The sequence below is a fragment of the Struthio camelus genome, chromosome 4, assembly GCF_040807025.1.
Source record: "Struthio camelus isolate bStrCam1 chromosome 4, bStrCam1.hap1, whole genome shotgun sequence".
NCBI classification, from domain to species: domain Eukaryota; kingdom Metazoa; phylum Chordata; class Aves; order Struthioniformes; family Struthionidae; genus Struthio; species Struthio camelus.
Window position 1 is genome coordinate 45,157,337 of NC_090945.1, and position 27,965 is coordinate 45,185,301.

The window sequence follows — 27,965 nt, forward strand, 5'->3', positions numbered from 1 at the left end:
CAGCAAATCTTTTTACAAGCTCCATGACAGCCGTCAGAGAAAAAGCAGCTAAGTTCTTTGGATTATATGCAGAAGTGCTGACGCTCTTCCAAAGAGAAAATGCTACATATATGAACAATCTTACATATAAGCAATCACATATATGAGACTCTTAACAGCAGCACTGACTAACAATTGGGGCTATACTCCGAAAAATGACAACAGCTCCCTTTTAAAGCTTTATTAATACTTTCTTTCTAGGTAAATAATTGCTTCTCCTGCTCAAAATTTCTGAAACATTAGCAGATGTACAATGAAAGACATAATTTACTTCCACTTGAAATGGAGCCATAGCATACTCTTACTCGGAAACTATCATCTTTTTAGTGTGTACAAGCTCAGAATATACTGTGCAAATTCTTTATTGAAACAATGATCAATTTACAAGCTGAATCACTTTCATTTTGTCACTTCAGCATGAACTGGTCTCTTTGCGGTTTATGGCTGTGAACTATAAAATCATAATAGTTATTTAAATCAAAATACAGTAACTATGTTTCCCAAAAGAGCACATTCATATTTGTATTCATATTTCTTGTAACATTAAAAAATATTTCATAATAAAAGAAAGAAAACTTAAGATACTTTAGTGCAAGCATTTTCTTTGCATGTAAGAAGCTTTCGGTTGTCCCACAACGTATGACATACTTAGGAGGCCAACACTTTAGATAGCGTACTGCCATGTTATTCCATGAGAACTGTTAAAATTCAACACTGACTGTTAACACTTTTCAGAATTAGTTGCTCTGAATCAAACTGAAGGTCAGAAAGCCCTGATTATATCTTACAGTACTGATGTCAAAGGGTAACTGCAAATTGAGGAATTGACATAGTATATACATTTGAATAAAACAGGCACTGATTTAAAAAAAATCACCATTTGCCCATATGTACCATAATCTGCTTGTGATTATACATTAATTTTTTAAACACAGGAGCCAACAACTATCAAGCCAACCTAATACCAATGAATCTGCATTAAAACGCTGATCTATTTTTTTGTTTAAATTTTAAAAGACAATCTCCGAAGTGACTGAATGGTAGGTGTAATCACAAGCATACTTAAATCAGGCAATGAAAAAGATCAGCAGTAAGAAAGTGCTGCTTAGAAAGAAAAAGTGAGTCAGTAGATAGTACTACGTTCAAGTGCTCTGATTAATATCGTCTTAGATTTAGTACAAAAACAACAGTAAGTGTAAAAAATCAAATCCAGCACTGATTTCTTGTGCTGCAGAAATCAAGTCGCATTTAATGAAGTTTCAACAAAAGTATTTTAAACAACATAACTATATCCTGCAAATCTCTTTTTCTTCCGAAAGCTGGCTTGGTCTTCCTTATGCTTTTAGAACACAAATTCAGTTGGACAGGATTTTCCATATTCAGAGTCTTTTAAGAACTATTACTAGTTGATGACATAATAAATAAAACAATATAACAAAAGGTGTGCATAGTCCAAATATGGGAACTTACCACTCCAGTGTCCCTGAAGTGCTTAAGGTGCATGAAAATCCACCACAATGCATTCCTTAGAACCATATTAATTTTATATTTGCTAACTGTGTTCTTGCACCATAAATGTTCTAGAAATTTCTGTTTAAGAAATATTGCAAGACAAAATTCTTTACTTCATGAGCACACAGCCTGCAAAGGAAGAGACAAGATGGGTTTGGATCTCACTTGCCAACTCTTTTGCGTATCTTCTGCAAAAGTGGTAACTGAAAGCATGTAAAAAGCTTTAGGCTTAGAGGTGTAATATAACAAGTGCATAAAGGTACTGAAGACTGAGCAGCATACATGAAAATAGAATAAATATATAAAACAGAACCCTTACAATCTGTATTTTCTTTAGATACAGTGCTGGTCTGTTTTTATTCCATTAAGTACCACAAAGCTAAATGCGCAAAAGCACGTCCATTTTTCTGAACATACTGCAGGTCACTAGAAAAAGTCTTTACATTGGACTAGCTAGACCAGTCTTACCTGTGAAATTCTAAGTTTTGAGTGACTCTAGCTTCAGTGAAGTCAAAGGAGAAGTTTGGTCCAAATAACTGTAGCTCAGAAATTGTTCACAACATACTTTTGGAAGTACTTTATACACGTGTTTTTTTTGGGTCAGCCCTTTGAAAAAATATAACATATCAAGGAATTTTACATGGAGAAACTAATGAAAACTATGGGAGTTGTTTGCTCTCAAATGTTTATCAATAAATAAATAATAAACAGGTTGGAGGACAGCCTGAGTGCAGCAGTCAGGATCAGAACCGGCTGGTATCAATCACTGTATGAATACATGGAGGAGTCTGGTCTCTACTGTAAAAAATTCATAATTAAAAATAATAAAAACTAAAATACTGTAGTATAATATCATGAAATAATTTTAAAGCATGAATTTAAATTGTCTTTAAATTTTAAAGTTTAGTTTTAAAGTTATTTTTCTGCTTTGAAGGAGAACCCACTTGCTCATCTAAGCAAACTGACTGCTGGGCATTAGGCAGGTAACTTTAAAATGCATGACCCATGTTTGTAAATGCTGGACAGGCAGGAAAATCAAGATGCCTCTTTACAGTAGATTAAGGTGAACTGAAAGCATTTAGTGCAAGTTCCTGCTGTTTCTGCCCTCATCCTTTTGCATACCAAAAGCGAATTCAGTGACTTGAAGAAAAAATGATGTGAACAATAAACAGAAATGTGCAAACAAGGAAGTTCACAGCTTGTATCAGTAGTATTTTCAATTACGCTGGTCAGGGGTGAGGTTCTTCACGGTGTTCTCGTAATCTACCCTGTGCTCTAAATTTATATTGCTTCACTCTACCTCAAAGACTTTCAGACACATTCTTAAAGAGCCTTTCCTTTGCATGTTTCCTTTTGGGTAAGTGCAAATATATTTTGTTCAGATGTCTGCCACAGTGGTGAGCACAATCAAATATTAGGCAACTAGATGCTGTAATTTTCACAAGTTCATAGCCTCATCACAAAATCTGGAGTCTCTTATCAAACATGTACTTTTTTTAGTAACTACACAAAGGTAAATATGAAACCTTCTCTGCATCACCTGCATAAATCATGGATTGTTCGTATTATTACAGTACTAGTGAAGCTCTGAACTTTAACACAAAGAAGTCCACACAGAATCCCTGTTCATTAGCAAGGGATTTTAGAGACAGTTGCAACTACGTTGATTTTACTTTGTCTCAATTACCCGTGCAGTTAATATAGCTGATCACCTCCAAAGGACACCTTGTGTAGATGTGTGACTACTTCAAGAAAACGTCTGGGGAGCTGGCTATCCATCACTCTCCACAGACCTGACTGACTTTTTTCCCTCTAATGCACCAGATTCCAGATTTACTTTGAGTATCTGTATGTAAACCATAGTCCTTGTTGGAAACTACCAGGTGACAGGTTGTTCACCAGTTCCAAATTAAGTGTGTGTCAGATAATGAAGTAATATGCTATTAATCTTGCACAAACTCCTCCTGATAAGTGCTTTATTTCCAGACTCACTCAGGAGAAGGTTCTTTTTATTGTCTGTCTACAATAGAACTTATCACTTCCACTTCAGGCATTTCCCTGGGATAAGCATTGATTTTTTTTCAATGCCACAATCACCAAGACCATTAAAGCTTTACTGGGATAGAGTCACACGTACTCGAGCAGTGAACATCTTACACAGGTAGCAGGTTCTTGAAATTCCCAAGCAATTTTAACACAGTAAACAGGACCCTTGATTAATTTTCGCTTGAATAAAGCACTCTCAAGCTTATGATTATAGGTGAATTTAAGCTTGATCCTCAGAATGTTAATCTGCACAAAAATGAGAAGTCCAATAAAAGGGTCTTCTGCCACTTCAGTAATCAGCTGATTACTGGAGTTTGCAGAACTCTTAATGAATCTGTGCATCTTCTGCTAAGGTAATACATACTTACTCCCACCAAATAACTACCAAACACCATATCTCACACATTTACAACTGCTTTCCATATAAACTTCTGGAAAAGTCAAAGACAGTCAAATATATGCACAAAATCTGCAGAATTTTGTAACTGCAGCTTTCTGTCAGATTTGAAGGACTTTTCCTATCTGTAAAATATGCACCCAAGTTGTTTCTTGATGTGAAATAACACTTTGTTGGCATTTCCTTCCATGGAAAAGGGTAAATTATTTCCCTTGTGCCTAAGCAGCATGGTCTCAAATGAAATGGAAACATTTTAACTTTCTTTAATAGCTCTCTAAATCACAATGCAGCTCAGCAAAGAGGCTTTGTAAATGGGATCTATTAGGATTTTATTTGGCTAGCGGAGTGCTGCCTCTTGGGCAGTTCTTCAAATTCACGAGACAATATTTGCAAAAATGCAACAGATGGAAAAAATGAGAGTGAAGGAGGAAAATGGAAACCAGTTTTATGTTTAGTAAGGTCAAGTGTCCTACTTCAACTCTACCAATGACTTCCAGGAAGCCACTACAGGTGACAACAACCTAGAAAATGCTGAGGTAAGTGTTTCTTGGAAAAACTCCTAATCCAAAAGAGCAATTAATATTTATGTAATAGCAATTACTCTGCCATAAGTCATGGTAAACTAAAGTCAAACTGAAGAAAGTGCCAAATAATCCACATACATGCTTTCGCTATGATAGTCTCCAGGTAAGGCTTAGCGGCAAGTACAATATGTATTTTTAAAAGAGCTCCTGATTTTCCTGCTATGCATAGATTCAAGAGTAACAATCATACATGGCTTTCATATATAACACATGTATTTTTGTCATTTGCCAACGCTGTATCATCAGAACAGAGTTCAGCAGAAGGCTCAGGAGGGGGCTCTGTAGGAAGTGCTGGTGTCTGAGGAGTGTCTTCTTCCTTGGTGTCCAGTTGCACACTTTCTTGTGACTGACCATCCATGCAGTCCTTTTTGGACAACGGATGAACTGACACTTTTATTGCAATCTGTTGAGGTGTCTCATGCAGTGACGATGCATCGGAGTCAGCTGTGGGAGAGTCACTGCGCTTCAGAGCATTAGGGATCATATACACCTCCTCTGTTTCAGTTGTTTCCTGGCCTTCGGCTGTTTGCCGTACAAAATTCTGTCCTTGCTCCTCCAGACCGACAACCTCCATAATTTCTTCCATTATAGTCCTGCAGTTCATGATGAGAGGTGGCAAAGGTACACTTCGAGCAAGCTCCTCAATATAGCGAGCAAATTCCATGGTCTTGAATTGAGTAACTTTGGCAAGCTCAAGTGTTTTGGCTGAAGTGATAATCGGGATACGCTTAGCAATCTCAAAGGCTTTCTGGAGTTTCTCTGCTCCTTCTGTTCTGAAGAATTCATTGATTGCTTTCTCTGTTTTCTTCAGGTGACTGCTCATCATACATAACCGGGTAATGTTCAATATCATAACAATGGTAAAAGCTACAAGGCAGACAATCATGTAATAGATGCCCATATCTCCAGAAGTAAAGACAACCCTCAGCGTCACAGTATTATTAACGCTGCCATAAATATTAGATGCAACACACGTGTATTTACCTCTGTCTTCAAAAGAGACGCTGGTAATGTTTAGTAGCCCATTGTCAAGAAACCACCATTTTCCTGATGGAAAGGAGACAGAGTAACTTAGTTAGAAATATCTTTTTTATATAATCAGCATAGTCTTACCTATCAGCTTTGTCAAACTAGCTTCAGATTTTGGAAAAAGGAAATAATGTTGACAAGAAGACAAAGAGTTTACCATGACAAAGGCTTATCTGTCCCTGAGATCCTAGCTAGGTTACTGTCAAATAACTGGCATCAACTTTGAATAATCAGATTGTGCCCTGAGTTTCATTAAAAAAATTAGTTAATACCTGTGGTATCTATCAAAATCTTCTAGTCAGTTAAGTTAAAGGTCTGGCTACTTACTACAGATAGCCTCCCAAGCACATGCCACACTTTCTTAAAAAAGGATCAGCAAAAATGGAATTGTGAGGCAGAAAAGTCTACTACGTCCTCCTTGTTTTGTTGCCTGACAATGCATTTTCTTATAACTGGGTTTTTTGGGGTGTTTTGTTAGAGTATCTCATATAATTTTGTTAATGTAAACTTTAAAAAAACTAACATTCTGGACGTCATATACTATGCTATACTGCTTGCCCCCAAGGTGTTCATAATCTCATTTTGAAGTGTGACTTAAAAAAAGGGGAAGTAAGACAGTAGGAGTATGATGGATGGCAAACAAAAGGACTAAAGTAATTTAGACCTTCTGGATGTCCTAAATCACTGTTTCTTTTTCCACCAACATTATGATTGCTATATTCCTGTTTTTTCTTTTATGGCACTGAGACTTGATTCCTCCTGGCAGCGTGAAATGTTACAGGGTGGGAGCTCAAAATTTTTCACCTATGTCTATGTCATTTTCCCCATCCCATTATGGAAAATGGTAGATCTGTAGCAATGACTTTGAAGTTATAGTTCACCATATCTAGTGTAAATAATAAAACACACTCCAACACAGCAAGCAAGCATTCGTAAATTGCTATGGATAGTCAAATATACGAGGTATATATTGAGCACTGGTTCAGGAAGTTGATTGTTAAGACCAGTAATTCATGTACACGTTTCAGTAAACTCAGTCTTCTAGTAGTGTTATATGTACTACATGTGTAAGTTTTATGCCTTACCACCTGCAATCTTATTCATATCTAGAACCTTATTACATAAAAAGTCCAGCTGACTATAATTTGGCAGCTTACAGAGCAAGTATAATACAGCGTGAATTCTATTATGTCAAGCATATTGTGTTAAGGAAATACTGAGATTGCAAACATAGCCATTCAATATTCCATGAGTGCACATATTGTGTAACACTATTAATGCTGATTATATAATCACACATTAATCTTCCCACAAGATCCCTGCTTCAGTCCATGAAAGGACAGTTCTTAAGTACATCTTTTTACCCTCCTCATTTAATGTGCGGTGTCAAGCTTAACAGAATTTTTAACTTTACTAAAACAGCATATTTTGCCCTAGCCTGATTCTTGAAAACAGCTGAATCATTTTGCCCAAAATTAAAAAATAAAGATGAAATAAAAATTCAGTCTGCAGCAAACCTTCACATGAAAATTGACTCCAATCTGATAAAGCTAGGCAAATTTAGAAAAAAGCTATCTTATAATGGAAATGTCAGCATTTTTAACAAATGACACTTCTTTCTCCACCTCTAGAATGAGATATAAAGTATTGGTTGCTAAGTATTTCTTTAAATTGCAATGTTGGCAATGTAGGTCTTTATTCATTGTAAAATGACAAGACGCCTTGCTGATGTATCCTGGCTCCAGCTGTTAGAAATGACATAATGGCATTGAACTGTGACTCAATGGCTGGTTTTGTGCCAATGGATCTTGGCAGATAGTATGACCCTAATGAGAAAGCAATGATTAGAGAGTACCATTGCTGGCTTTTGATAACAATTCAACACCATATTCTAAATAACCAGATACGTAGTAAAGAAAATTCTTGTGCTAGGAAGCATTCCTTATAGAAAGAAAGTCAGTTTCTTAAAGGAGGAAGTGCAGTGTTGAAAGTCTGAGTTACAGTGTAATTTTTACATCTGTAATTTTTACTGATTTGGTCGGTATTTTTGCACATCTGCCTGAACATTTGTATTAGTAGCTACTTCTTTCAACTGACTACACAAAGACCTAAAGTTAGATGCCTAAAAGAAGTGAATAGGAATACTTCTGTTGGTGAGCCATAGTAAAACACTCTCAAGCACTAATTGCAACCTGCTGCCATGACTGCACAAATGGTGTCTGAAAGTCTACTTAATAGCTCAAGCAGTTCCTTTCTCTAACTGTACACAGAAAAAGACTAAATACTGAAATATAAAACACATCCAGTTATGCAGAAAGCTGGTACAGGTACACTATACAGTAGTACATACAGCTGGGTCAATACTACTTTATCATAGCAGAGCTCTCCCTCAGGTCAGCTATTAGTCAAACAAGCTATTCTGCACTTAATATGAATAACTTCGAGTTTTTTTCATCATGCCATGAACAAAAGCAGTCAGTATGAAAGAATTATATGAGCAAAATGCCTTCCCTAACCCCCGCCTCCCAAAGTTCCCTAAAAGTACAGCTAGGATTATCATGCAATTCAAACCGTTCACTTAGGGAAAACAAGTTCATGTGAAATTAAGGTCTCTGGCAAATGCAACTGAGGAGTCTTACTGCAGCCACTCTAACTTGGTTTGTCCTTCTAACTGCTGCCCATATGTGGGTTTTTCTGTGGGTCATTCAGGGCATCTCCTGTTTCTCACACTCCCATGGTGCTTCGAATAAAGACTGGAAGGGAGCTAGCTATGTTGAATCCATGCCAAGACTATTCCCATATGCCAAGAGACTCTTTTCTTCAGTTGTCAAATAGCTTTTCAGTCTCTTTTGTTGGCAGAGAAGAACAAAGAGGAGAGAATGAGAAATGGGATCAAATCTGAAGTCTTCCAATGAAAGAATGAAGCCTTTCCCCCTTTGTGTTTACATCTTCTGTTCAGGTTTTCAGCTTTTTGCTATGTGTTGCTATAAAATAACACATTACAAAAATGTACTGTTTTCTTCCAAGGTGTGCTCAACAAATTTGCAGCTGCTGTAATCCCATATGGTTGCTTGCTTTCATACTTTCACACAGGAAAACACCATAGTCAGGTCATTAAATTCACGATTTTCATCCATCTGCTGTAAACAAACGTGCTTCTTGACAGACTAAATTAAATTATTGAGAATATTAAGATCTTACCTTTATTCTCTTCCTCCTGGAGCAAGCGGCCATTGGAATTGTACCATCTGTAATGTGGACTAGGATTACCTTGGACATTGCAGTCAATCAAGGCACTATTCCCCTCCTTGACTATAATATGGTCGATGCGGGAGATGACCACAGGCACAGATCCCACGTTCATGTCAGTGCGGTTGAAAGTGCTATTAGTCACATCTTCAGCAGTTGTCAAAGCTGCTAATAAGATGACAAGGCGTGTGGTAGGCAGAAAGTACAAAAAGCGGTGGCTGTTCAGTATGTTCATTTTCCTTCAGTAGCCTACGTAACTGGCTCGGATAGGTGACTGTTGAATGCAGGCCCTGGAGGTGAGGAAGTCACAGGAGAGTTTTACTTTGATCCATGCAATTTTATGTTTAAAATATCCTATAAAATAAATAAGTAAGTACAATGTGATGGAGATGGCATGTATAAACAATCCATTAGATGGGCTCTTTTTAAAATAGTGACACATCCATTAATGCATTTCACAATCATCATCTCAGTGTCTTGTCTAAATGCTAATGTTATCACGGTCCGTATTCTTACTGGAAAAAGATGCATACACTTTCCTGACAATAGCGCTGTTCAGAGTGGCAGGCGTGGGAGAAGGCTTTTATCACCTAGACACTTAGCTGCTGCTATAGCAAAACTGCTGCTACGGTTTTATTCCGAAAAGTTCTACAGATACATTTCTTTTAACGTTTGCAAAATCAACAGGAAAAACAAAGGTATAGCACCTTAAAGATGTCGATACCAGTGCAGTGCTGCAACTCTGTCACACGCACGCTCTCAACTGAGTTGCGGAATATGGTGTTCCTACTCTAGGAAAGATTTTTTGAACTGGTGTTGGAACCCTTAATACACACAGTTCTGACCAAATACAATAGCACGTATAGCAAAACATCGCAGACCATTCATTTTTCTTAGGCTACTGCATTTTTTAAAAGTCTTCTGAGATAAACCCTAAGATGCAGGAATATACTTGAAAGAGGATGTTTATTATTTTATAAAGTCATTTCCATGTCATTTTTAGAGCAGATTTAAGATGAAAAATACTTGCTATTTTTCCCACAATTATGTTTTTTTTACCACAATTAGTATTTAATGCACAATTATGAGTAAAGTTTTGTGGAGGTACAAATGCAGTTGGGACATTTCCATTCCTTATGTGGCATTCAGCATTTTTCCTGTCGTTTTTGCACATTCTCACTACAATATTTTCCCTCAAGTAGTCAACTACAATGAGCTCTTTTTTAAACAGTGATTTCAGTGATTTGCAGACAGAGGAGGGGGTTTATAAATGTGCTCTCTTTTGGCCTTGTGAGCACAAATGGCATTCAGTACTGACTGATGGAACAACGTTAGTCTCCAAATGAGCACCTTCAGAAATTTCACTCAGGGTATAAGGGCCACAAATTATGTTAAAATCATATCAGAATTTCTGACCATATTGATTTTACTGATGTTTTTCTAAGAAAATGTTTGAAACATAGTAAGTTTACTCTTTAGAAGGATCTACCTGGAATCCAAATATAGATAACAGAAAGCATCTAACAAACTTTCTCCAAGTAAACATTCCACTTGCAAAACAGTTTAAATTATATTTAAAGATCTGTTTGACCCTTGGTGTCTCATCCACCATAGCATGGGAAAATGACTGCTGATAGGGCTAGGTTGGTTTCCTCTATTAAGGAAACACTAGAAGTAAACAAATATCCCCCCTTTTTTCCTTTACTTTCTTATAAAAGGGGAAGAAAATACATTACTGTCCTTCACTGGTAGTACTTGATTTAGGTTGTTTTCCAATCTCCACCCTACGTTCTTTATAAGGCAATGAACTTGATTTCACACAAATAGATACCACTGTTATTAAAGGAGCAAAATATTTTCCTCCATTTTGTAGGATGAATCATCATGAGAAATGCCAAACTATGTTCTTTCGCAGAAGCTGTATGCATGGTGTGGATGTCTGCCACAACTCCAAGCCTGCCCTGAATTTTTTCTGTTTTTCTGATTATTAATGTGAAAATATTTGCCTTGAAGAGCTAGAAGCATTTTTTAAGTTAATATGCAAATCTCATTTGTCATAAAAAGCTATATAAACAATGACTTCAGAAATCCATTTACAATTATTCAGAGAATATACAGCCTATATTTTAAAAGTTCTCTATAGGTACAGCCTGTACTTTGAAAGATTTTCTCTTAGCTCTAGGAATAATAGTTTAAAAAATCCTTCAGTTCTGCCTGTTCACCTCATAACTATTTACATTTCTTTTCTACTACTCCATTAACCTTGGAGAGAGTCATTCTTTATAAAGAATGACTGTATTCACTTTATAAAATGTTTTTGTACAGTGTTATAGATCTGCATTGCGTCATATTAGAAAAGCCAAAAGACACGTCACACTTCCTGGCAAGAGAGCAGGAACAAAGACTGGCTGGATTAAGACAATGGGAAGGGCAAAAGTACAACATAAATTGATCAAGGTTTGCATTGCTAGTTACTGGCTGTGGCTAGTTATTATTGTATTAGAACCTAACACTTTTGATGGAGGAAAAATCAGTAGCAATTCGAAATGGTGTTTTGTGTGGAAAATAACTTGCATTTCAGAAAGAAATGAAACAGCATCACCCCACTGAGTGGTAGAATAGAAAACCTCTGAGGAAGGACTAGCAGTGTACTTGTTCAGTTGGCAGACCACTGAACTCTACAGCATATGGATGCTGTGGATGGATGTTTTAGAAAATGTGTGATGCCAGTAACAATATAAGGTATGCCTATTACGTATGCTTACACTTGTGTTTAACTTGGGAGCATATGAAACCAAAAACTATACCTTTGTGTGGTGATAACCAATCTGACTCGTTCTGAACATGGTCAAAGGGCCAATTACTTGTCTGAAAATAACAGTGACTCCCTTATTCTGGCACCACAGAAATGTATCATAAATAGCTGCAGTAAAATTTAAGAAATAGAGTCTAGTAATTCATGTCTACTGTGGAAGACTCACGCCTACTCATGTCAATCGTAGGAATGTCTGTTCCTGGAATGAAGAATATTAAGAAAATGCTAAGTACCTCTACAGATGCATTTCAGCTTAAAATACATACAGTTTGATGGCTGGTAAGAGGAATAACTAGGCAGGAGCTTTAAAGCGGAATGGTCAGAAATGGCAGCTCCCGCTTTCACATGCTGTCTGGGAAGTGCTCTTGATGGACAACTGAGTACGTTCAAGGAGTCAGAGACAAACCTCTCTGAAGAACAATGTTTTAAGACGTGAGTTTAGGCAAATGTTTCCAAACACTGCAAATCTGCCGAGGGCAACTAAGAAGTGATAGGGAATCTGTTCTTTGGTGTGCATCCTATGCACTGTTAATGCAGAACAAGAAACCAAAGCATTCAAACCATCTTATGATGAGTAGACATCTCAGCCCCACCAGGCAAGAGAAAGTTAAAGGGTGGCTCCTCTGGGAACTACGCACCCTGGAGGCTTTGCTAACCTGTTGGGAAGGACCAAAAAAAGCTGTAGTCCGGATGAGAAAGTGGGAAGACAGACAGAGAGAGTTTGGGGAATAGGCAGAAAATATGCTTTTGCCAGACTTTGGTCCAAAGGGAGATGCCTGAGAGTTTCTGTCCTACTGCTTTGCCTTAGTCACCATAGCAGCCTGAGGATATCAGGGAAAACAAATCTGGGAGTCAGCTGCTTTGTTAAACATGAGTGATGTAATGGGTTATGATTCAATTGCACAACTAAGAGGGGAAAAGGCTAAGGTAGACTAAATCAGGACTGCTAGTGATGTCAACCCACTTCCGGCAAAGAAGCAAGAGAACTTAGAACATCAGAGAGGTGGGCATAGTGGTTTCACCCTGGATCTTGGCTGTGACAGGCTGTAATTATCGTGGACCATGATAAACCTGATGAAGGCAGCCATAATTGTAGCCTTTTAATTCAGTCCTAAGTTAGGGAACAGCTGGATTCACTAGACCCAAATAAAAGATTATTCTAATAACTCAAGACTGAGGGTAGCACAGGACACTCTTAAGAAAGAGGACATCTGCCATATAGAGTATTGCTCTGTGGGAACGGACTGGGTCTCAGGGATCACTTTTGCCACAAAATGGGGATCACTGTAAACAAAAAGATCAATTTCTGGTCATGAAAATAATGTAAGCTTTCCTCTCTCCTGTCCCCAAACACTCTCATGAGCTACCTGTGAAAGACTAAGTTTATAGTAGGTTTAATGTGGTGACTTTTTTTTTTTTTTAAATCTGTAGTGTATATAAAAGAAAAAGCATGTCTAGCTATTCTGAGCTCCCCTTGCCACCCAAAGCTGTAGTCAGGGACAGGCTTACCTCCTAAGAGGAAATTTGAGTGAGCCCCAAACTCTCTTCTTGCATCTAATATAGATGCATGGATAACTTGCCCCTCCCCATATTATATCTGGATCAAGATTTACCACTGAAACATGGTTTCCAGTGGCCCTTACCTTAAATGGTTTTGTTTTTTCTTCCCCAACCCAAATGGTATAAGCTGAAAATCTGAAAGTAACAGTGCTGCTCATGGGATTAACCTCCAGGGAAAATTGCATGAGATTTGTGCCACATCATCAGGGAACCATGACAGGCTTCTCTTCTAAATGACATGATAACCAACTCGAGAGTGCCCTCTGTGCATTTGTATCCAGGGGAGTTTCCTGGAACGTGTTCCACAAGGGCAGCTATAGGCCAATGCTATTACCCCTAACTATGCAGAACAGGGAAAAACTGAGTTATCAACTTCTCTGTCCAAAAAAACAAACACTGGTCCGAATAGAAGACGCTTGCAGCTCGGACTGGCTGGGTACATTAATCATTCAGAGACACGTTCTGATGGACCATTTATTTTTTCATGTCACAGACAAGCTTGCTTCCCAACATTACCACCACTGAAGAACAACTGTGGTTGAAGGGGCTGCATTTGTAAATAATGCATTTGTGCAGAATGACATGACGACTTAGTACAAAAGAACAGAAAAGGAAGGCAGTGATGCATACCTTTGCCTGGCTTACTTCTGTAAGACTGGCCTGTTTTTGTTCTTGGAATCATGTGTAATCCTATTAACTGTGAGGTTATTCAATTCAACAGTGAAGCACAAGAAGCCAACTCATTGTATAATACATACATAAATTATATTCCTATAGTTTTAACATCCTAGTGCTGTCTTTCGTGACTTGTAAGTGATCAAGAGAACAAAATGTTGCGATTTTCATTCTAGTTCTCATTAGTCTATGAAAAACCATCAAGTATGATGCTACCAAACAAAGTTAAAGCTAACCTTTCATTTTTTGAAGTCTACTTACTACCTTTTCTCTTCAAACCAATCCCTCTCCTAGTTTCTGTGGGCAATATCTTTACAGAATGGACAATGGTAAAAGTTAACAAGTTTTACTGGAACAGGAATGCAGATGAAGGAACTAACTTATGTCACACAGACTGCGAGTTCACTGCTAATTCATAGGCTTACAAGTGAGAACCACCTAATGAAAACATGAACCTACTAGGGTCCAGACAGGCAGATAAAGAGTGTTGCTCCTTTACACCTAGGAGCAGCTTTCTGACTTATTTTTCTAGTCATCTACTAACAGTTAACCAAAAGGAGTTCTTCTGAAAGAGCTGCTCTGTTCGTTCTCTTTGGGTGGATTTCAGTTCTTCATAACTTCATGGCTTCCTGCTTCCCTAGTTACGTCCAATAGGTGACACAGTGGTAACATCTCTAAGATCAAAAGCTTCCTCCTGTACATCTCCTGTACTCCTGACTGTGGCAGCAGCTCCCAACTTTGTGCATGTTTCAGTCCCGTCAGCTACTTTCAGCTGTCTGGGAACCTTTTAGAAACTTCTCATCAAGTCTGTGTGACATTGCACCTGGCCAAGTGTGCTCAGTGTCACACTCGCTGCCTTTGGGTACCTGATGGGAGGGTATAGAGAAGACAGATCCACAGGTGATCTGTGAGGTGCACAGTGAAAGCCTGAGAGACAATGAACACAAGCTGCAACAAAGGACATTGATTGCTTGTTATGAATAAATTTCTAATCATGAGGTTAGTTAAACCCTGGAACAGGTTGCCCAGAGAGACTGTGGAATCTCCATCCTTTGAGATGTTCAAAACTTGAGTAGACATGGCCTGAGCAACCTGGTCTAAGTTGGCCCTGCTTTGAGCAGGGTTTTGGACCAGATGACTTCCAGATGTCCCTTCCGACCTAAATTACTCTAGGTATAAGAAAAACAAATACAGGGATTGCCTTGGAGGAGTCAACGTGAAAAAAATGTGAGCAATCTCAAAAGTTTCTACATGGGTGCTAGGACGTTGCCTTGATGATTCCTTTGAGAATCCTTTTATTTTTGAGTAGCAGTATTTTACAAAAGAAGACAAGCATAGAGTGTTCACTACAGCCTGAAAAAATGCATTTGGCACCTTCTCCTCCATCATACTTGGATGGTAAATAGGTGCCTTTACCATTTACCACCTGGAGAGGAGTTATCACCAGCCTAGCTAACTGATGAACTGATCAAGCTAGTCACTTATCTGAAGTGTCTGCAATAATGCACACTTTTGTTTTGTTTTGTTTCTCCACATGCAGATAGTGAGAAGCTAAAGTTCCTGGGCTTTTATCTGCTGATAGATCTGGCTTCTTGCTGTTAGAGAATGTTCAGTTTTGGTGAACTTGATCTTGAAATAGGATAAAGCAGAAATAAGTCAGACCCATGGAAACACTAAGATAACCTTTACAAACTACTGACTTCAGAGGGTATATGAGTAAGAAGAAGAAAAATGTACACAATATTGAATAGTACACAGAAGACAGCCAAGGCATGTATATTTACTCTTTTTCATAATACTAAAAGAAGACAAATTTCAGCAAAACTTAGGTGGAAGAAGGGGCAGTAGGAAGAAATCAAAGGAAGTTTTTTGATTAGCATAATGACTAAACTGAAAGTTCTTGACACAAGATAAGATAAGGGCTGGGAACTTAGGAAGATTCAAGAAACCATATGTAATTTACCTGCTCAGGTTCATGGATTATGATAGCTTATGCAGTATGTGGGGACTTAACTGTCTTCTGTGTATTCACTGTCCTCTGAACGTATGGCTCTTGATAGTGGACAAGTAGGGCTATCAGTATGGCAACTCAGAGTCCTTTACTAGGATTCCTGTCTAAAACAAGAGGTAATAAAGAAGCCTATACATTAGTTTTATGTACATTTACCCACTGGTTAGCTGTTACAGACAAAAACAAATCAACACGTTCAAGGTGACACATGGTAAATAGCAAAAGAAGGAAAATAGAAAAATAATGGGCGGGAGCTTATTCTACCATTAACAGCAGAAATAGAGTAAAACTAGTAATGAATATCTTCTAAAGCTATTTGTCCCAGACAGATCCAGAACAGTAGAGGTAACAATGTAAAGTTATGTCTGTAAAATTCTGTTATCTTAGTGTCATGGTTCAATAGCATATCAATAAACACCAGCAAGAAAGACTAATTCCACATTTTGTACGTGTGTTCAAAAAATGAATGCTATACCAAGACTCTTGGATTAAGGAAAGAAGCACATGCCACTATTTAGCAATGGTAAAATGAAGGAATTCCTCATGTTGCCTTTACAACTGTGTAAATATTTTAGAAGCCTAATTGCAAATAAGTATTTTACTGTAAGTTTCTCTTCAATTTTGTAACTCTTTATCCTACTTCCGGCTTCAGTCTTGGAAGACTAGCAAGCACATGAAATCCTAGAGACTTTAAGACCTCTTCACTTCAAATACAACAATGATCCCATTGATTTAACCATGTCTTTGAGTTGTCTGGTGAGTGTTCCACTCACTCCAACCAACAGGGTCAAAGACCCTAATTGATTGGCCTAAAAACGACAAGATGAAGCAAGCCTGTTGTTCAGTAATCATCTGGAGAGATTATTTTAAAGCTTCTCAGGAATGCCAAACCTCTAAAGAGTTCCCTTTCTGATGTTGCAGCTCCTGTCATCCCAGCTTCTCTGCATATCAAATCAGCATATTTGTGAAATACACTTAACAAAAGCACTTAGGCAACTTGGATGATTAGTTTTTCATTAAATATGTTGTAGTTCCTATGTGTATTTTTATATGGACTGAGCAATGTAAGCGTTCTTCCTTGGAGGTATTTGGAGTAAAAATAAAACCAAGTTTTTTTAGTGGAGAGGCTTGCAGTTTTTAATCAAGACAAGTATTCTGGTGAAAATGTTCTTCTACTGAGTTGTGGGGTTCCCAAATCACAGAGGAGATTCAATGCTATCAATAGCAAAGAGACTTTTTAAGGCCTGGCTGAGGTCACTAAGCTTATGTTTGGTTAGGTATAAAGTCTTTACAGGATTTTTAATCTTACTAATAAATACTTCTGATATGTAGATCATCTAGATTTATTCAGCATTTGTATTTATTTGGAGGCTGGAAAACTGCCATTCAGTGTAGTATTGTTTACAAAGCTATTATCCCAGAGATGTCTGTATGGCTTTAAAAGATGCTTAACTCCTTGCAAACTAGCTGCTGCTTTGCTGCTGCAGTTAACACAGGTGGATCAAGGCTTAAAAATCCCTTTTATCGAAGAAAGAAGGAACAAAGAAGCACAGAGAATCTCTCCCACACTTCCAAATGCATCTTTAGGCTGCTTGGCATAAGTTCTAGGTATCTTTAATTTTCTTCACTCACCTCTTATCTTCTATTTATATCAGCACTCAATAGGTATTTATTCTGCCAACAGTTTAAAAGACTAGAGTCAGCAGATAGAACAGATCGCATACATTTGGCATGGCTTATGTGACCCTGCCAAGAACATGGCAATGCAGAATGGGGCCCAATTCACTTCCCTCCTCTTTTTTTTTTTCGAGCTGTATTTGCCAAAGCTAACCATCCTTTAGACCATTTAATTGTTTTCCAAACGAAGAAGAAAAAATCCAGATGCAAAATGTTCAAACAAGATACAAAATTAAAAAATAAGTTTTCTCTAAACATAAATAAGAAGGGCTTTGCAGGGCTGAAGGCTTCTAGTATTTAAATTCTAAATTTTGGATGTGCTTCAAATGACTGAGTATTTTCAATACACTGCATGTAGTATTAATTACAAACAGTATTTTAGCAAATGGCTTCCATTTTACTTAGGACGTGAAAGAGAATAAAGAATTAGGAGAAAACAGATTTGATTATGACTAATTCTTCTACATCCCTATAGAGTTGCAAGATGCATATAATTACCAGTTTTTTAAAAAGATTGGCTTCTACATTGATTGGTTTCCAGGATACAGCGCAAGGAGGTTACATGCGGATGCTGTGATTAGGACAGGATTAAACTTGTCAGAGGTGGAATTTAAAGGGATTTGTAACCATTCATGATTGATTGTAATAAGGAGGATCATTTCAGGCTAAAAGCAAAGCAAAGGAAAACAGCTTTATTTCACATCAGTACCCTTAGCTCCTGAGCTTACAGTAAGGCACAGAAGGACAGTTCTTCAGGCTTATCAGAGCTAAACTGTGTAGAGCCCAACAAGCAGGACGTGGTCTGGAAGCAGGGCCTGCCTCTGTACTGGCAAAGCCAGTGGCACATTTGCCTATTTCGGCCATAAGTAACAGGAGGGGAGAATGGAAAGGATTCAGATGCGTTTGCCCTGTACCACATAGGATCTTGAGTCTTGCTTGTACACTGCTGTGACCAATTCAACTCTTTCCAAGCATGTCTATGTGTGGTCATGTCTGTGTAGTTATTTAGCTGGAATCCCTCAACAGTTTACCAAAGGTGCTCTATAATTTCAGATTTTTCACCATTTTAGCCACTTCGATTTGAATGTGGTGAAATTAAAATAACATAACTTTCTAAGGGGGATGCAGTGGCAGCAACTTGCAACAGGTTGACCACAGTTAGAGTCTGTGTGCAACATCTAAAATAGGAACATCTTGCTGAAATAATAGTTGAAAAATGTGCTCATAAATGTAAATCATACCATGTGAACAGCTATACTATATCACACCACAGTCTACCGGCATAGTACACCCACCCTCTGTGAATAATTAATCTACATACTGGAGAAAATCCACCATTGCTGATATGACTGTATACCACACAGTCTTCACATATGACTGGGGATTACACACAAAGTGTTGCAGTTAGGGAAAGATGCCTTATCCCTGCGTGACTTAAATATATCAGCCAAAATCTTTGCTGGTATAAAACTGAGTGGCAGAACTGTGTGAACTAAATATTAAGCCAGGCTACATAGGTTATTCTTAATGTAATTCCTCCACGTGTGGTGGCTCCCTTCCCCAGTAAGTTATTTACTCAGGTCTGTGCAGAGTTCCTTACTTCTGATAAGCAGACACTACCTGTGTTATTTACTCTAAAATAAGAGCGCCCACTACCAAACTACTAAATAGAGAAATCAAAATAACTAAGTCTGTCTGAATTCCTCTATTCTTACTCTGACACAAACAGGTACAAGTTTTGTCTGCCCTTCACAGCCTTCCTAGCAGAGGGGAGAGGTGATGCTCTAAAATGTTGCTATGAATTATTTTAATTACATTACAGTAACTGGTGAAAAGTAATAGTATGTCCATTGTCTTGGAAATGATGCTTCTAAGGTGGGTCTGTATGTGGACAGAAAGTGATGCTGTTTTAGTTAGAACTGTTTTAGGAAGAATTTTGAGTTTAAAGAACTAAATCATGAAATGAAGGTTAAAGAGATGTCTGCACAGGTACAGATGTCTACATGGCCAGACAGCAGCTCAGAACAGCAGGAACAAACAAATTCCAGGAAGTATGAAGGAGCTTGGTCTTACACCACAATCTGTTGGTGACTTGGTAATATGGTCCAGGATATCTTAAACTGGGATCATAGGCATGCATGCCTGCAAAAATTTCTAGCAAAGATGCAACTCACTGACAGAAGACCGTGTAGGCAAAATTCAGAATAGGTTCCTTCAGCTCCAGGCAAGCTCATTCTTTCTGTTATCAGCGGCATCCTTATCTCACAGGTGCCTTAACCAGCGTCAAAAGTTTAAGCCATCAAACGTACCCATCCCCAGATTCCAAACTCTCTAGGCAAGAACGGAAACGGAGAAAGTTTTTGTTCCATGTAAAACCTCCCCCAGCACGCATATATCATTGTGTCATAAACGTAACAACCTTTTAAACTGCATGGGGATGTGTCTGTGTCTTGCTGCATGCAAGTGACCACACTGCCTAAAGAGTTTTTCCACTTCCTGTGCCTTGGCACATACGGTTGCAGCACAACTGAGGATTACAGAGAAAACAACAACGGCAAAACCCACCCGAGTCTGAATGCTGAGGGCATGTTTCTGGTTGTTTGCAGGGGGGTTTCCATGAGTGATAAATCTACTTTAACCAGGTTGCTATGCTGACTCTTTCCTGCTCTTCTCCTGTTACAGCAGGACCTGTCTGACTGCAGGGAAGGGGGGAGTAGGAAGGCAACTGGAATTGTACAATATAAGTTTTCAGGATAGGAAATGTGTCTATGTTGGACAATTATCATATACACCTGTATTAAAATAGGAGGAAAAAGCCTTTTCTTGGTGGATATTCTGGTGTTTGTATAGGGCCCTGATAACTTGAAATTTTTCAGAAAAAAACCCGTATACAATGAACACTCCATCTGTATAAGGTGCACTTGAAATCAACTGCTGTTGATAGACTGGAGTCTAAATTAGAAGGTTTTCTAGGTTAAAAACAACAACAAAAAAATTCCTACTACAGCAGCCACAAAGGTATCAATGGTGCTGCTGCTAACTGTACAAAATAAGCCAGACAAAAGATGCCTGCCGTGCAAACACCATCTCCATTGAAAAGAGATCTGCTGTATTTTGTGCCACTGCAGTGAAGAGAGAAACCGTTCCCCAATGTATGGGCTCTTAACAGCTAAAATGCTAGATTTGTTTCCTTTAACTCTTTTCCGTTTTTCACTGTGAGCTAACTTTCCAGTCTTTCAGCCAAATGCATATCAAAAGAGATCACATTTAGCATATGGCATTGCTTAGAAAGTTGGTATTTTTATTTCTGAAGCAGAGTTATCAGAGAAGCTCAATTTGAGATGCTTCAATTGATTTAAAAGCTGAAAGAGGACTGGTGGGAAGTGTACTCTTACAAGACTCTCCAGATAAATGTACCCAGAAGTGCCTGCTCAGCAGCCCTCTCCTTTCTCTGAGGCTGCCTGTGCTGTGCTGCTTGAGTTTGCCCTGTTAAGAAACAGCGTTTGACAGCGTTACACAAGACCGTCCTGAAGTTTAGGGCTGTTGTTCCCTCAGGGCACTTCTGAAGCCGAGTTTTTATCTCATGAGACTTTCCTGTGAATTAAAAGGGTAATTAAAGCAAAATATCAGGAGGCTGCCTTTATTTTAAATTTAAAGCAGCACAACTTAAGCTCTTTTTAAAAGTCGATGCCATGGAGGAGGTTTCTGCGCAGAATGGATAACCCCTTTCTCCTGTGCAGAGCGTGACAACAACGAACATCAAAACCACAGGCTCAAGCGGGAGTGCAGGAATTCAAGGTCCTGAGTAAGAGCTTTGGGCTCGTTAGCTTCCTGCCTGGAGAATCACATTTTCTTGAAAGCCCCAGTGCTAATTCGAACTCGCCTCTTGCACTTGTAAGGCTGAACCCGGCGCTACTGGCAGAGCGGCCGCGCGCCTGATCCGCGTGGCGCGGGTAACCGCGGACCTCTGCCGCTCGCTCTCGCCCCGCTCGCCGCCGCCGCGCAAAGGCAGCGGTGCTGCTGAGCCTTGCCCCGGCGGGCCGCAGCCCCAGCGGCCCGGCCCGGCTCCGGGCTGGAGGCGGCGAGGCGCCCCCGCAGCGGCGGGACGCCGAGGCCGTGCGGCCACCGGCAGCCGCAGCGGGTGCCGAAGCGCGGCGGGCAGCGCCGGCAGCTGCCGCCTGCGCCAGGGGAGACGGAGGGAGGGACCGCACCGCACCGCACCGCCGCGCCGCTGCCGCCTCACCTGCCGCCCGGTGCTCCGCTCGGCCCGCAGCCGCCGCCCCGCGGCAGCGCCCGCCCGCCCGCCCGCCCGCCGCGGTGCCCCTCAGCACGCCCCGCGCAGCACCATGCCGGGGCCGGGGCGGGCGGAGCGCGGCGCTGCCGCAGTCCGCGGTCACGGGGCGCCGCCGCCGCCGTGCCGTGCCGTGCCGTGCCGTGCCGTGCCGTGCCGTGCCGCAGCGCTGCCCGCCGCTCCGCCGCGGCTGCCGGCTCCGGCAGGGGAAAGTAGGTCAGGGCGGCACTGAGCATGCTCGGGGCCGAGCCGGGGGGCGGCCCCGGCACCCCGCGGGGGGTGCGGGCGCCCGGGGCCGCGGCGGGAGGCAAGGTGACGGCGGCGGTAGGGGAGGGCGGCGACGGGCCCCCCTGGGGGAGCCGGGAGTGACACGGGGTGCCGGGGGCGGCCCCTCCGCTGCCGGCAGATACGCTCTGCTCTCTATAATGCCTGCGGTCTGTCGGGAGGTTTCCTGGGTAGGACAAGGCAGACCTGGCTGGGCAAAGCACATCCCTGCCATCGCATCCCTTTTCCGTGATGTCAGCGGGAGAAAGGGCTGCAGGAAAGGGGGGAAAAGAAACTGTTTGGATAATCTTGTAAAGCGAAATACTGTGCTTTAGATAGATGGCACGTGTGCTTTTCTGTCTGTGCCATATGGCTGAATCCGTAGCAGGAGTACAGCACCCAACTCTAGGCTTCTGAGTCCAGTCTCCGGTGGTCCTGGCCTGACTCTATAGGTATCCGAACGCTCCGGGTCACAAGTGCGTAAAGGTGTCCGTTAGCCTGAGCAAACCTGCCTGTCACTCCCTGACACCAACTGTGCAGCCGCCGTGCGCTGCGTGAGAGGCGTGCAGGCAGCCACGCTTGGAGCGCTCCTGCTCTTCTCCTGCCCCACTCTCCTGTGCGTCCTCACTGACCCTGTGGCATCAGGAGAGGAGAAGGAAGGGCCACCTTCAGCTGAGCATCAAGGCCAGTGGGATAAACCATGGAGGTCTGTTTGCAAATGTTTGTATTCTTCCTATAGTAAGTCTCAGACCCTGCTCTTGATATCCTCCTCTGATTGCTTCCAGGGCAATAACTGAACCTCTCCTGTTTCCGTGAGAAGGAATCACGTCAGAGAGCATTTGCTGAAAGAGCCAGAAAAACGGGAGTTAGATCTCCTGTTTACAGCAAGGGGAGGCTTAACTGAGGTACACTCTGGTGCAGGTCAAAGCAGGTCTCCAGCACGCGTAGGAGAAGGAATAGGAACAGCAGTGGCTGTAGTGAAGCCGAGAGGAAGACTGACTCCAGGGAGCCGCATGTGTTTTGCCAAGGGCATGGGCACCTGGACCCCCCACCTTGCACACAAGGAGAGCACTGGCATGTGCTGCCTTTGAACATTGATGAAGCCAGCGGGCAAGAGTCGTGCAGGGGCTAGCGTGGTCGGGGCTCCTGCTAGCCAAGACGGCCTCATATTTCAGGATCTCCAGCGCGGCAAAACTGGAAACCAGTGGGAGAGAAGCATCTGTCAGGCCTGGCAGAGCCAGCTACTAGCTGAGGCAACAGGTCAAAGAGTGTGCTTCTTACCATGCAATCTCCCGCTCACACAGCAAAACATTTTCTTGATGGCACGAGCTGTTTGGGTCACAGGACCCCGGTGTGCCACTGGCTTGTGACTTGAACTAGCTTGGCCCCACTTGTCTATGCATTCATTTCTCCCTCTGCTCTTTTTACCACATTTGATTTTTGTTTTTAAATACCATTGAGTGGCTTTTATTCATCAGTTAATACTGGAGCAGTTCAGTGACAGAGTCCCCCTGAAAATGACTGTCCCGTCAACCTTCTAGGTTTTCAGTGAGCATAAGCCCATATTGCTAGAGAAAGCCATAGTAGTTTGAATGCCCACACAGGTATTGAAGAGGCAGTTTTGCTGCAGTTTTCTTCTTCCAGCACTGAATGATCTTGATGTGAGCCCACCATTGACAGCACATTATTTGCTCGATGCCCTGCCCTGGGAGATCACCGTCTCCCTGACTTTGTGTGGTCAGTGCTTGTCCTGTAGCTGACCTGTAAGCAAGTCAGCAGAGAGATGTAGCCATCCTACCATGAGAAAGCTCCTGTGGCTCCATGTGGCCTTCAGCAGTTGGGAAGCAAGGACTTACACCACCACAGAGGTTTAAAGCAGTGGCCCATGCTGCTGTCCTGCACGGTGGTTTGATGCTGCCTTGATGTTGTTCCCTTCTTCCCTTGCCATCTTGTACTCTTCTAACCAGCCTGTAGTAGCCCTGAGAAAGAGAGCTGAGCTGTCAAGGGAGAACTGCCCTCCAGCATGTCAGGCTGTCTTGCCCAGAGGCAGGTACTGTCCCTTGCTTCCAGAATTAGATATACCCATCCGGTGTATCATTTGTGCCTGAAATGCCACAAATTTAGCAGACTTTCTGAACTGACCGTGCACCCTGCTGGCTAAATTTGATGTCTTTGGTGCAAGAAAAGCTGGCTAAGGTACCTAGGAGAGAGAGGGAGAGCTAGCTTCAAATTCATCTTTTGTCCAGCCTGGAGCAAGGTTAGAAACCCCAGTCTGTCAAGTGAGCGAGCAGATTTCTGGAGGCATTTTCTGTGCCACCTTTCTGATAGCGCTTACACCACTTGTGGGCAGAGAACAGGTGCACTGAATGGAGCAGGGACTGCACCTCAGGTCGTCTGGGTGAGTACTGTAGCTCTGGATTTGCTATAACATCTGCCTAGTTTATTTGAGATTAAATTATTATATACAGCTGAAAGAGCTTCAAGAGTAAAACTGAACATGTTGCTCTTTTCTTTAATAATGTTGTCTGCTGTAGATAAACACTGGGATTTTATAGTTAGTACTACAGCGAGAACGTTTTTATCTTGTAAGGCGTAGCATCATTTTAATCAGTGGCCAGCCATCTTTCACCTTAGAGTAAACAGAACTTTGGTATTGCTGATAGTTGTGTTTGAACAGTGTAATCAGGGAAGCTAATCATGCTGTTAGAAATAAGATAAGATTAAATTGTACGTTTTGCTTAATTAACAGTCTCTCCATCCACTAGGTGGAGCAGAACACAGGAGTGGCTAAGGAATAGCTTGTTTATATGCAACACAACATAAGGCGATGGCAAAGATCCAAAACAAAAAAGGAAGCTTTCAAATGCTATTGGCCGAAATAGCCATAATAGATAGCTTGCCAGTCAACACAGATACATGAGTTTAGTCATTACATTGGCACATTTCACATAAAATGGAAAGAAAAATTTTGATTAATGCCTTTTTTGGCATTTGGCGTTTTGGCATTTATGGTGATGCTACTGCTTTCTTATTTTTTTGAAGTTTCTATACCTCAGTAAAATTAGACCTTTCATGAGTGCTGAGGAGAAATTAATACCATTCTTTATAATGATATATATGTTAAACATGCTGTATTCATTCTATGTAATTGTTTTCTGACATGGAGGCTGCATTTTGTTTGTATTTGTTTCTGTTACCTGAGATTGCTGCATTAGTCAGAGTAATCATTTCATTCCCATCTGAAAGACTGGATGGACTTCTGTTTTTCGGGAAAGATGTGGACACCTAAGATCCAGAGATGTTATCTTCCTGGGAACTCCCTGCTGCACCAAATGTGTCTAACTGGTGTGGCAAGAGGTGTTACGGAAGAGAAAAGGAGGTCCTGCCTCAAAACAGATGACTGGCTTGGGGACTGGTCCAGAATTCGTCCCCCCTGCTTTTTTTTAAACCAGTGTCCAGTCCTGCAGTAAGTGAAAAAGGACAACACTTCTATTGATAACTGATAGGAAAGAGAGCTTTCTGCGTACTGATCCTTTTTATAAATGTCCTGAATTGTGTCCTAAATTTTAGCATTACAGCTTATATCATTGCTAGGTTTTTTTTTTTTTCCTCCCCAACACCTTTTGAAATAACTGGAAATAAATTCAAAAATATTAGACATGAAGTTTTTGATCTTTTGCTCTTTTTCATTTATACCCCATATAATAATGCAGTGGTAACTATTTATCTTTTGCAGTTCTAGATTTGTTACCTTCCAGTTTTGCTGGTTATTTCTTTTGTCCTCTACAAATGTATGAGTGGAAATGATCAATTATATTACTCCATATGTCTTATATTATAAGGAATGAACTTACAAAAAATTCCTTAATTTTATACCTTTATTATGCCCTCTCTCTCTGCTGCTCTTCGAAGGGGAAACATTCTTATTTTGTTGTGGGAGACTTGCTCTGCATTGATCCATGTTCATCACTCGCTTCTGAGGGAAATCTCTTCCTCAGCCACGTCACAGACACACTTAGGAAATGAAACAAAAACATTGTGTGGTCACTACAACACTATCTTACAGAACTGCAAGTATAATTCTTCTTGAAATGTAGCAGCCTATATTTCGTGTTTTCATTTCGTCTTTGAGGCAGGGGTTCTCTCATTGTTACAATATGTTCTTGTGGTATAAAAGCATTGCTGTCCTATAACATGTATGTAGACAGTTTCGTTATGGGTTCATATCGGTGTTGTAAGTGCTCACGCGCGGACTCTTCAGTGATGTGTGCAGCAGAAAACCTAGCCGCGAGGATATGCTAAACCAAGGTTAGATATGTCTGCATAAATTATTGGCAGCTGAGGGGAGGATGAAGGCCACACCTCTTGTGATCGGAAGGGAAAAATCCATGAGGAAGTAACAAAAAAACAAAATCAGAGGGCTTGGCACCATTGTTTAGCTGTTGCCAAGCTCTTTAGGGTATGAAGAAGTAAAAGAAGAGCTGTTCAAAGCCCCTGTGTCCTCGCCGCCGCCAGCAGCTTGCAGGGAAAAGTAAAAACATTAAACCTCCGACTGGATTTTGAGCCTGTTTCCATTTTCTTGTTTCTGTATCTAGTTTGAGACCTTCTGCTTCCAGTCCAATTTCAAGCCTCTTTCCCTGGTGCCGAGGGGAGCAGACTTCCCGTGCACCCAAGGTCTGGAAAAACAAGTCTTTAAAGCATGGATACACCAAAATGGATAGGAGGTGCTAGCTGTGCTCACAGGAGCTTTCCGTGTGTAAGTTCAGGCCAACGAAGAGCACTTCTTGTGGGTCACAGAGTTTTAGTTTCATTCTTTTTTTCCCTCTCAGTCTCTGTCGTCTCACCCCCACTGTCCCTGCCCCATGATTCCCTGTACGCTTTCCTCTTCCTTTTAGCTGCTGCAAACGGGAGGCAGGGTGTTGCTTCAGAGGACACTGACAAGAAGAAACTCTAGGCTAGAAATCAAGAGGCGCTAAGCCAGGAAGAGAAGGATCTGAATACTCACTTGAAGCCTCAGTGGGCTTTTGTCTTCAAATAGCAGTTCTGGATGACAAATGAATTGGTGTGGACCCTGGAAGAGTCCAGGGCCTAAGGGTCAAAATAACTGGCTTACATTTACCTTAATAATGTCAGATGCCTCACACTTTAACTCTTGTCATTTCTACACCAAATAATCCTATTCATTTCAAGTTTCTATTATGTGAAACAGTGATCATTTTCCTAGTTGCCTTTGCTGACCTCCTCTGCCCATAGCTCTCCAGCTGAATAAACTTAGATAGGGCAATAAAAAACAATTCTACACTACTAATTAGCTTTTGAAGCATGAATGTTTACCATTCACTGCATGAAGTGAATATCAGACATTATACCACCATGGAAACAATCTACAACTGCATGTCATGAATGTAAAATAAGATGAGGCACAGAATACAGCGCTGAATTGCACATGAATGAGAAGATGCTGAGAATGCTGCATGACCTTCAGCAAGATTCGGTATTTATGTCCTTGAGAAAGATGAGCCAAATTATTCATGAGTCTGAGAGGGGGAGAAAAGACATGTGATCTTGCAGCAGTTAGAATTATGTTATTCCTATGGGAAAAAATCAGGATGATCACTTGAATATTATCTTCTCTGATACAGTCTTACCAGAGGGAGAATTTTAGGAATGTGGCATCCTCTGCTTTTATTGTCTAACTGTAAAAAGATGATAGGATTGTAAAGCATCAATCCATGCAATATTTATTTATTTATTTATTTATTTTAATAAAGCAAGGGCTTTAAGAAACAGTGGGAATCAGTAAGTGTAAATTCTCA

The 27,965-nt window shown here is 40.7% G+C and overlaps 1 protein-coding gene across 2 annotated transcripts; it reads right to left on the bottom strand.

Annotated features, from left to right (window-relative positions):
* Positions 1-385: 385 nt before the first annotated feature.
* On the bottom strand, positions 386-21,904 carry MFAP3L (microfibril associated protein 3 like). 2 transcript variants are annotated; one of them, XM_068942489.1, is made up of 3 exons: positions 21,838-21,904; positions 8,809-9,146; positions 386-5,625 (listed from the first exon to the last, which is right to left on the bottom strand). In XM_068942489.1, exons 2-3 carry the CDS (start codon positions 9,089-9,091, stop codon positions 4,763-4,765), a joined length of 1,146 nt encoding a protein of 381 aa, XP_068798590.1. In that variant the 5' UTR covers positions 9,092-9,146; positions 21,838-21,904; the 3' UTR covers positions 386-4,762. The 2 variants fall into 2 exon arrangements, with proteins under 2 accessions (XP_068798590.1, XP_009675937.1); XM_009677642.2 differs by lacking the exon at positions 21,838-21,904 and adding an exon at positions 15,870-16,021.
* Positions 21,905-27,965: the final 6,061 nt, after the last annotated feature.

Excerpts from the sequence above, each read along its gene's own strand:
- MFAP3L (XM_068942489.1), bottom strand. The coding sequence starts at position 9,091 with ATGAACATACTGAACAGCCACCGCTTTTTGTACTTTCTGCCTACCACA. Across the intron at positions 5,626-8,808 it reads CCAGGAGGAAGAGAATAAAG|GAAAATGGTGGTTTCTTGAC; the intron begins GTAAGATCTTAA and ends CCTTTCCATCAG.